This window comes from Macadamia integrifolia, chromosome 5, assembly GCF_013358625.1.
Source record: "Macadamia integrifolia cultivar HAES 741 chromosome 5, SCU_Mint_v3, whole genome shotgun sequence".
NCBI classification, from domain to species: Eukaryota; Viridiplantae; Streptophyta; class Magnoliopsida; order Proteales; family Proteaceae; genus Macadamia; species Macadamia integrifolia.
This window is the reverse complement of record NC_056561.1, coordinates 10130083-10141249: the sequence shown is the minus strand read 5'-3', so window position 1 is coordinate 10141249 and position 11167 is coordinate 10130083. Positions and strand designations below refer to the sequence as shown.

The 11167-nt window shown below is 38.5% G+C and overlaps 1 protein-coding gene across 1 annotated transcript in view; it reads left to right on the top strand.

The window, feature by feature from the left end:
- LOC122077860 (THO complex subunit 1) overlaps nt 1-7631 on the top strand; it is a 44044-nt gene extending 36413 nt beyond the window's left edge. Inside the window, exons 15-19 of the mRNA XM_042643761.1 lie at nt 579-650; nt 776-826; nt 5412-5471; nt 5564-5716; nt 6899-7631. Of these exons, the coding sequence (XP_042499695.1) occupies nt 579-650; nt 776-826; nt 5412-5471; nt 5564-5716; nt 6899-7153 (591 nt within the window). The 3' untranslated portion in view covers nt 7154-7631. The remainder of the gene's footprint in view (nt 1-578; nt 651-775; nt 827-5411; nt 5472-5563; nt 5717-6898) is intronic.
- The last annotated feature ends 3536 nt before the right edge of the window (nt 7632-11167 follow it).

Here is an 11167-nt window from a genome sequence, read left to right as displayed (position 1 = left end):
GGGGGGGGGGGGTTGAGGGAGGGGTGGATTCAGCTATCTTGGTTTGAGACTAATCACTATATGAACCCAAGGTTGGTTTCCTGGGATACAGTGAACCCTGAAAGTGGCCACAGTGTATTCTGATAAGGAAGAGGGGAGAATCAAAGTTGCATGGAAATGGATGTTGTCAGGGAGGCAAGCAAACTGAGTGAGGATACATAGAAGATGACTACTTAATGAATAACGAGGCTATCGAAATTCTTAATGCCTCCATATTGATCCGGTAAAATTGATTTTTTTGAGGTTTTGTACTTGAAACCAGCTTGGTTTCTGAATGTTTATAAAGTTGTAGTTTAGACGTTTCATATCTATAACATGGGTGTAGCAAATCATTATCTCTATGGACCAGTCATTGGAAATAAAAAAAATTCTCCGGTGATCTTTCCTTTATATATTTATTGTAGGTTTTTTGCTGTGGTTCTCTCCAAAACAATTTTCTCTTCTATATATGAAGCTGCATTACATAATGACAGATTCTTCTACAATTGTTGGATATTGTTTTTGTACTGCTCATGCTTTGGTGTTTTTTGCAAGTCCAGAATGCTTTGACTGATTCGCAACGTGTCCGTACCCCTTCTGTAATGGAGTATTGGAAACCTATGGCCGAAGATGTAAGCACCGTCTAGCCTTTCATGAAGTTGATATTGGCATATTAGATTTAAAACCCTCCCATCATTTTTTTCTTCTTTCTGAAGGTCTGTTATCTCAATTGGGATTCTGTTGTCTTAAATTGCAGATGGATATATCAGCTGGTATAGAAGCAGAGTATCACCATAAAAACAACAGGGTAAAAGTCTTTTCTTTCTCAATTCTTTCTTGGCTGAGTGCAGTTACCAATTAAATGAACATTTTGGTCCACTTAATATAGTTGGTATGTTCTATCAATGATATTGCATTTTGTGGCACACGATCGTGCTAAATCCATTGATCATTTAGTGAATCTTAGATTTATTTGACTGCAGGTGAATCCATCCGGTTGTTCTTAACTATTGCTTTTTGGTGTGATACTAATTGTAGTTGTTACTTGTTGGTGTATTGGGAGATGGGGGAGGAATTGTAGTAGTAGTTTGGCCTTAAATTCACTGTGACTGTGGGGAGGGGGAATGAGAAGGATGGTAGCATTAGTAAGAAGAGAAGGATCATTTCCTGTTTGAGTTGACTTTGATCTCGAACTTCACCTCAAGGAAGCGATTGAATGGATTTATGATGTAAGGTTGCTACAAATAAGTAATCATCTTAATAAAATACATTTGTTGCTGAGGACACGAGCAGATGACACAAACAACCAAATAATAATAATTTTCAGCTGATGACTAGAGCGGATAACACAAACCAGTAGATGACACACACAGATAATAATAATATTCAAATAGCAGCTGATACTTCCAACGAGCAGATAAGCTGATGACACTATGCTGATTGCAGTAGATAGTAATCTACAAATATTAGATCATAACTCCAATCTCCTCACGTGTAGTGCTATACGTGGACAATAATGCAGGGGAGGATAGTAAAGGATAACTGATCATCATACGTAACAAGCATCACGAAAGATCATCATCGCATAAATCCAATAATTAGGAGCAGCTGCAATAGCATCAATGGCAGCAACGGATCAGATCAAAATAGATAAAGAATTCCAACGCAAGACACAAACAGGGCAGAATAGTAATAAATTAATAACCCAAAACCAGAGAGTCTGGTGTCTCCCAAATTCTGGTCAAATGCTCCTTGCAGACAGTAACAATAAACTCCAAAATATTGAGTTGATCAACCGGCTGGTTTGCACCACCCACCAAATTAGCAGGTTACCAAGGAGCCCAATAAAAAACTAATCCAATCTGGCAGATCTGTTGAGCAAGTGTAGTGATCATCCAAACAAATAATATGACTGCAAAATTTATCGGTAATCTGATGGCTGGATCTTCATATAAAGCACTGGTACAAAAAAAATAGTAGGGAATGGTAGAACTGTAATTAACCAGAATGTCCAAGGGGGTACTTGGTAAGTAGCAGGGTATTGGACATAAAGGTGTTTAATGAGGAACCGGTGTCAAGATACCCTATTTGAGTTTGCAATGGGCCCACCTGATCCAACAAAAGTTCAAGCACTAGAGGGGAATGGCAAACTTGTAAAAACCCATATTTTTTAAGGGGTAATTTGGTAGCTAAATAGGGAATGGACAAGAGACCCTTTAAGCGGGCAGCCCTAACTTCTGCACCTTACTAGGACCAGCATGCGCAATTGCTTCACATCCTTGAAGTAACCTCCAAAATGCTCTCCTTCTATCATAGGGCCCCACCACCACCTATCATTGTGTTTTTTGTTTGTCTCTACTCCAGGGTGTGCCATGTTTGTGTGCTATATCCCCGTCATTCTTAGCCATGATGCAATTTTCTTACACTGGTGAATTAATACGGAACAAATAGACAAACATTACTTCTATCTAAGGTTCAAGAGTGTAATTAACTTTATTTTTTTTAGGCCACACATCCAAGCATGCATCAATTAGAACTTCTAAAACAACTAGGAAGTCGATTCTGATTTTTCCTGTTAATCCCAAATTTTTTCCAAACAAAAATATTTTTAAAATTATGTTAATTAGCAATAAATATGACTTTTCCAGTTAATCCTAATTTTTTAAAAAAATTACCTAGTTAACAATAACTAACTATGTGACAACACATCCTGGAGACTGGAGAGGTCTTTCTAACTGGCCTCCCAACGCAGTCCTTCCTCATTTACTGGCACATTCATGTCCCTTCAGCCCATTGTCTGTGTTGGAATGGAATAGAAGACTCAAATCACTTTTTTTTTTTCTGCTGCCCTTTCTCTTCCACAGTTTGGAAGAGAGTGCTTAGTAGCTACTGGCACGGCAAGAGAAGAATTCTCCCCCTTCAGAGAGTGGATTTTGGTTGATATGCCATTTTTCAGGGAACTTTATTTGTGACATTGCTGGAAAGCTCGCTTTCTGCACTGTCATCAACCACATTTGGATGGAACGCAATCTTCGAAGATGAACTTCCAACTCCCATTCATTTGACAAGGTTTGAAATGGCATCTACTCTAATGTTAGTTCTAAGCTCGTCATGCTCCATATCATTCTATAAGGGATTCCCTAAGGAATATGCTCACTGTTGTGTCTTGGGGTTTGCCCACCTCCATCCTACAGCCTCCTAGCCCTCCGCATTAATGTTTTTTTGCTACCTTGTTCCTTGTCATCATAAACACTTACAACGCCTCAAGAAAGGATGAAAAAGAAGAGAGTTCGATTGAGAATTCATCTAGCTCAATCCAAGTTCATTCGATCTAATCCGATAGAAACTCGGTCTTTTACTGCAAAGTGGCATCTTCATCTGAATCTAGCTTAATTATATGATAACACTGTAGCCCAACACCTTTCTATCCAGATCCATCATTAACTCATAGGCGATAGAAATGAAATGTTTTTTCAATTATTTCAGCCTTTTATGAAAGCTCCTTGCTCTTCTGAGATGATCTTAGGGAGCAGCAAGCTAAGCCTAAAAGCAATTCATTTATAATCTAGTACAGAAAATTACATAAGTTGTGCGCTTGAAGTCTTATATGACTGCCAATGCACAGAGTATCTCATCTGTACATGTTGGCACCTTAGAAACTAGACGAACTTAACCATGAGGCTTTTTATTAGCTTTGTTTCTTTCCTGTTGGGGCCCTTGTATATTCTCTCTGTCTCTGTCTCTCTCTCCCTCTCTTTGGTAATTAATGTATTATTCAACCAGAAAAACTATGGGACAACACATTAATCATCGCATTCAGTTGATAAACATAACAGGAATATTTTTCATAAAATTTCATGATTTTTCTACCAAAAAGGCAAAAACAGAAAATTTAATCATATTTTATGTATTTTCTGGAATTTAAGTTAATGCAGGAGTAGATTACAAGTAACAAACTCCACAGTTTATAACCCAAACAATACAAATAGGAGTAAGAAACAAAGAAATAATATCATCAAATAAATCTCGAAGGATACAATACCCATATAGGAGCAAAATCATCCCAAAACCTAATTCGATAGGAGAGAGAAAGACCTGCTATAGAGCTGGAGAGAGAGAGAGAGGTACGGCCAGGGCTGTCGGAGTCCGATTGAGTTGCATTCTTAGGCGTAGATAGTCCCTAGGGAGGGTACAAAAACCCCCAAAGTTGAGAGGATTCTGACGGCTGGTTGTGAAGTTACAAGCTTTCTTGATTTTCTGACCTAGGAGTGAAAACTGAGAAGAACCTTCAAGAACAACAGCTGAATGCTTCCAACAGTGACTAGGCAAGGATTGTGGGACCCTTATGAGGCCTGGAATACCCTGATTAAAGACCTGGCTGAACAGAGTACAGAAGAGAGAAAGAGAGGAGATCGATCTCTCTCCTATTTCCACTAGGATTGCTGACCGGTTCTGATTTCTGGAGACTTTTATCAAAATCTGAACTATACCTCTTGAATGTCACAGCAAATAAATTAAAAAAGAAAGAAGAATAAAACAGATGGGGGGTTGAGAAGGGTGAAAGAGAATAAAGGAAGTGGTTATCTCAACCTGGGCTTCTCACCCACAGCTATCTCAGCTGCTCTAAGCATTTAGTTGCAAACTTTCATTCATAAATGCAAACTTTCTTATATTCAAATCTGTCCAATAATGGTACATACGTCTCTCTATTTATAGAGGGGAAGTTTACAATCATACTAATACTAGGAGCTAGTTTCCCAATATGACTAAATACTCCTACTACAATTAGGAATTCAAAATAGGACTAAGACTTGACTTTATGACTCCAACATGGAGTATGACTAACTAACTAATAGTCCATATAGGATTTTACAACCAACTAACGGCCTAATGGGTCTTTATTGAATTAAATAGCGACTAATTAAACTAATGAATAAAATCCCGTTTTCCTACCTTCTACCCATATTTTAGGCCTATTAAAGTGGCCCATTTCAAAGAAAATTCATGGGATTAAAGGCCCAACACATACATAACACAACCCAAGGCTTATTTGCAATAAAATAAGCCCAAGTGACTTATCTACATCATAAGTTACCTTTTTTCTAATCAGGAAATTTAAAAAATGAGTTTCAGCCAGTGTCTTTGCTCTCCTTGGCACCTTAGCAGCCATGATTCATGCAAACTTCATTTTAATGTCTCTGATGATTGATCCATTCAATTTGAGTGGAATGTAAACATTTTAAACCATGCTAAGAGGTGGCATATTTGGACCATTCCGCACCATGTATACTTCATAGCAGGCATTAACTTGGTTCTCTTATCTTGTTTTTTTTCATAAACCTCCACAGCCTCCATTAATGCCATTTAAAATGGATTGTTTCTGTGAGATGCAGGTCTATTGCTGGAAAGGCCTCCGGTTTTCAGCTCGACAAGACTTGGAAGGATTCTCCAGAGTATGATTTATTTTGTGACAGAGACAATGGATGTTGTAAATATGAATAAATTATTTTCATCATTAATGAGGCTGACATGGGCATCTGTGCAGTTTACTGAATATGGTATTGAAGGGGTTGTGCCTCCAGAACTTCTACCATCAGAAGTCTGCTCCAAATATCATGCCAAGCCTAGTGAGAGGTCTAAACGTGCTAAGAAGGAAGAAGAAGCAAAAGGTGCTACTCAGCAAGTGGAAGAACAACAGGTATGTTCAGCAGGACATGGCATTCTATAGGTTCTGATTAAATCATCTTATTTCTTGTGGAAGGACACTGTGAACTTGGTAGACAATACTTACCTCGTATTTTTGCTTCAAGGTTGTTAAAAGTGTCTATGTTTTACTCAATGACCTTGGTGAGCTCTGGTCTCAAATCATGTTTCTTCTGAGCATGAAGATGTTTCACAATCATGATGACCAACCTCCTACAACACCTAGATTTAGGAAACGATGGAAGTCAGGTGCTGCATTTGTACTTTAAAAATGAGTCTAGGACATGCACATGGCTCCTGTTTTTTGTGTCCAGTTAATGCAGCCAACAACTAGTGAGTATTATCAAGTGAGATAAAAGGGGGAGTCGGGCGGGAGTTGCCCTCAGTTGGTTATATACATAGAAAAGGAATATTCTCCTTTTATCCTTGGGTATGGTAGAAAATTTCTTCTTAAATTGCATTATAGAGACTCCTTTCTTGAGAAACTATCATCCTTGAACTTCTCCAAACCATACTAAGAAATATGAAGCTTTTTTCTCTTGTTGGGGGAGGGAACTACTTGTGCATGTGCTCTGACAACAGGTCGATATTAGGATAGGAGAATAGCCAAAGATGATTTCCCAATTTTGGGTATTTAAATGATTCCCTACACTGGCACCATTTTATTAGGATGGCCTACTAATCTTTTTTATTTGGATAAATGTCTTGACCCAACCTTTCCCAGCAAACCCAGAATGGGCACTCTGTTGACCTGCAACGCAAAAAGTGATTTAATAAAAAACGAGAGTGGTCACTCAGCAGTAGGCCCTCCATGCATTTAAAATCCCCCCCCCCCCCCCCCCCTTTCTTTTACCATTTAGTTTGTTCTAGGATGTGGATGGCTAATTGGAAATTTTGATGAATGTCTGGGAATACTGAGTCTCAAGGATTAAGATATTCTAGTTTGAGCTTTTAGTCCCAACTTGATCAAGTGACCTTACTCATTGGCATAGATGCAAGTCTTCTAGGATTTTCATTTTCCTCTCGGACAGGTTTACACGGAATAGCTTGCCCTGACTGAATGATGTCTACTATGATTCTTCCTTTTCGATTAGTTGATTAAAAGACTCCTATATTAAATTCTTCAAAGAATGAAGCATTCCTCATGTATACACTTCTATTCTGTTGGTTTTCCAAGAATACTACTGCTGCGGAAAATGAAAATGGAGTAAATGCTGATCTGGAGGACTCAGTAGCACCAATTGAGACCGATGCCTCAGTCAATATCTCAGAGAGTGGGGCTCCAACACCTGATGAGAATCAGAAGCAGAGCCCTGATACAGAGATGGGTAAGGAGGCTGGACAGTCAGAAGTGGAAGGGGAAGTGGAAGTAGAGGCAGGTATGATAGATGGTGAGACAGATGCAGAGGGTGAACCAGATCCAGCAAGCTAAATAATTGCAAGCTCTTCCCTTCAAGGGTGCTGAGAGAACTCAAAGTTGCCCAAAGAATCAGGAATCCAATTCCCGCAAGCTCAAATTTGAAGTAATATTGTGCACACCCCGTGTGTTCTCAGAGCAGTTATGGCGAATTGATAGCATTGAACAAGATCTGCTCCAGCGTGCTAGCATTGGCGCAACATGTGTGTGCAGAAATGAACTTTCTCCATACTACCATGAAGTGCAATGGAACTTTCCATTGAAATTATGCTTTATGTTCGGCCTAGAAGCAATGGTTCCAGCTGAGCACAGAATTTAGAGAATTGTAGGCAACGGATGAGATTTATGGTGGCAGGATTAATAGTTCATAGTTTCAAGCAATTTGTCGTATCTTTGTAATAATTCTGCTTTTCTGATTTTTGTCACTGTCAAGTACTACTCCATTTGGACTGAACATGTTTAATATAGTGAAACTAGGTGTTATTGTTATTTAGAGAATGATTTTTACCATCTTACTGTTGATGCCAAATGCCTAAAAAATTTCAGGTGTTATCGTTGGTGTCTTCAATGAAATACCTAACCAGCTTAAATATTTATTATCTTATTCAGTCTGTTGCATTTAGGGGTGTCAATGGGCCGGGTTGGGAAAACCCAGCCCAACCCTAAGGTCTCTTAATTCAATCCAAACCCATAGGGCTGGGCTGGGATATCTCAGCCCAGGCCCAACCCAACCCTGCGTAGGGCCTGAAAATCTCAACCCTAACCCACCCTATGGGCTGAAATTTCAGCCCAAGATCTGTTCGGGGTCAAGGCAGGCTAGGGCTGGTTCGGGTTGACTTTGGGGGTATTTGCTTCCTAATGTAATCTGCTTCGGGAAAAGAAATCAAGAGAGAGAGAGAGAGAGGCATTGCTGCGTGGATCTGAAGTGAAAAATGTTGTTTAGATTGCTCTACTTTCATCAGTCCCCTTTTATTGGCTTTTTTTTTTTTGGTAAAGATATTGATGTCTATTTCCACCATGTGACAGGAAGATTGGCCATTCCAACTGTTTCATACGTATGGGATATGCTTATTAAGGGTGTCAAGGGTGTAGGTTTGGTTCAGAATACAATGTGTACAAATCAAAACCAAATTGATCCAAATAATGTTTAAGGCTGCTCATAGGAGCGTGTGACTAGGTTGGGGATCTTTTTCCTTAATTAGGCTAGGGATCACTACTTGGTCGCTTGGGGACCAACCAGGGGAGGTGCATAGGCATCTAATCAAGGGGCAGGGTAGTCTTTTCATCTCCTTCTGTATCTGGGAGTAAGAGTGTGCGACTAGGTGGGGATTTTTTTATTTAATTTTTATAACCTCAAGCCTAAACCATATCGGATTAGTTCGGTCTTAATTGATTCCTCTTTGGTTTTTTATATTTTGTTCGTATAAATCTTGGTTATTTGGTTTGAGTTATTTGATTTTGTTCGGTTCACATCAAGTTCCGTATTGACCTTGAAGAACCAACACCTGTCATTTTTTCTGCTATTACAAGGATAAAAAGGAATATATTTAGAAACAAAAAGGATAGATGTTGGATGCTGACTTGTATGACCAGGCAGCTGATCCATTTTCTCAAAGATGGAGGTGGAAGAGACATCCCTGTTCAGTGGCTAAATTTCCTTTGAAGGCCCATGGACATCAATCCCATCACTAAGGAGTGTGGCCTAGTGAGGGTGGACAAAACTAAGCCAGATCTGGTCCAATCTGATCTGACTAGAGCATAATCAAAACTGCTTGGGTTAACATATCCGAAGTCCAGGGATAGCTGCAGAAGGCTTAAATGAGTTCATCTTGCACTTAATACTTGGTTATAGTTGGGTACTGTACTTGATAAACCGCCCTACCGTTTTAAGTCCCAAACTATGTTTATCAAGACTGGAAAGTTTACAAGTCTACTTGCATATGGGTCTACATCACTATTATACATGGATAGCTGCTATCTTATTTTGCTTGTGTAATAGTTGGAAAATCAGGTTTTAACTTGGGGATTCCCAGAATAGAGTAGAGAAAAAAAAAAAAACATAAAATTGGGTCAAGAATCTTGAAGACTTCTTTTGGTTTAAGAAATGATCAAACCAAGTTTGAGTCAATCTGAGTTTTTACTGACTCGATGCTTTTGCCTGAGTCATGTGACGTTCACTGAGTTTTATTTTTTTTTAATTATACTATTGTGCTTTATACTATTCATAGACTCTAAGTTTGGTTCACAACTAAATAAAACCCTAGACTTTTTATTTGTTGTCTTCAATATTAATCCATTTTTTTCTTCTCACTATTACAACATATATAGAGGATAACATGCAATTATCACATCAACATTTCCTTTTTTAAGTATGAAAATTTCACATCTCTTGTTGGATGGGCCGGTCTGGTTAATTATCAGGTATTACATGGAACATGTTGGCATTGAAGGCCAAAAGCATATTGCAAGACTTGTAGCAAGCAAGAGGACAAGGGTTTTGGCGAGTAGATATATGAGTTGGGATAAGAGATTGATGGATTTTTCGTTTTTTTGATTGATAACTGGGACTTGAAGAGCCCAAGGCATCCAAATTACAAAGATGTAGGAGCCAAGGAGTAGATATTGGCCAAGTAGTCTTACAAGTCATGGACAGGGCCATCTGGGCTAAAGAGTGGGCCGTGCCAAACTCCCTAGAAAGGTAGCCGAAATTACAAGTGGTGGATAAAGCAGTGAAGTAGAGAATGCCACTGAAGATAGGGGCCTCTTGAAGTGGAGGAGCCACATTGTGAGTAAGGTAAGTGATTACATCAGAATTGTCTGACTCAACCAGGCCATGGTGAAGGCCAACTTCCAAGGCATCAGACAGAGGTGCCCTAATTGCCATGGCTTCCCCGGTTAAGCCACTTGAGAAGGAGCATGTTATATCATATTCTCTCAAATATTTACTGTTTGATGCAAGTAATAGTTGCATTGTGATAAGGCTAGTTTGTTGTTGATGATGATGATGATGCAAGTTATAGTTGTAAATTTTAATGAAAGAACTATGTATTGCTTGTGTAGGAAACATTAGTGTGGCATCAATGAGTGGGCATGCACCAACATCTTCAACACCCAAGCATGTGGGAGCAACGTCATCTTTTTCATGTGTCCTATCTCTAGGTATTTCCTATGCCAGTAGGACATGGTTCTTTTTCCCAAAATAAAAAATAAGCCCTTTCCATTAGGGTTAGGGGTGTTAAATGGTCAAAACTGTTCAATTTCGGTGTAGGAATGAGGGAGACCAAACCAATCCATCAAGAAACTTCGGTTTTAGATCTGTTTGGGTTTCAATCCGGCTTGATTTTGATTTATTTTTGTTTTTCAATATCAGGTTAACATCAGTTTATTATCGTGCTTGAACCATAATGAAATCTCACATTCATAACTTATAGTGACGAGAGATTTGATGAAAACACTTTATATTTGTAATGAAATTATGGTTTATCATTATAAGGGTAAGATAACCAATATTGAAACCAATGTATAACTAATTACTAAAAACATAACTAATATTGAAATCACGAAATGAATCATACTATCCAATCATTCATTTAATTATCCAGTTAATTTGTAAAGTGAACAAGAAGATCAATGGAAGCATTGTTACAATTTACAAATCGATTTCCCTATTCCTAACCTCATAATCATTGATTTGTAACAATTCCCTTTACAACAAAAATATTCTCACTAATATTGTAAAAAATGGATCATCAATTGACATTTTTATAACCTCATAATCACTTTTTTTTTGTTAATCTATTTCATTCGGTTTGATTTCGATTTAGTTATTAGTCGATTCGGTTTTCAACCAGTCCCAACATGCAGTCCAAAACCAATCCAATAAGGATTGATTTGGTTCGATCAAGGTTTTTTTTGATTGGTCTTGATCAATTTTATCGATTCGAGCTAGGTTTTGACACCCCTAATTAGGGCCATGTGGCAAGCCCATCCTATATGTCCCGTGGCCATGCCTAGAACCTTTTGCCATTC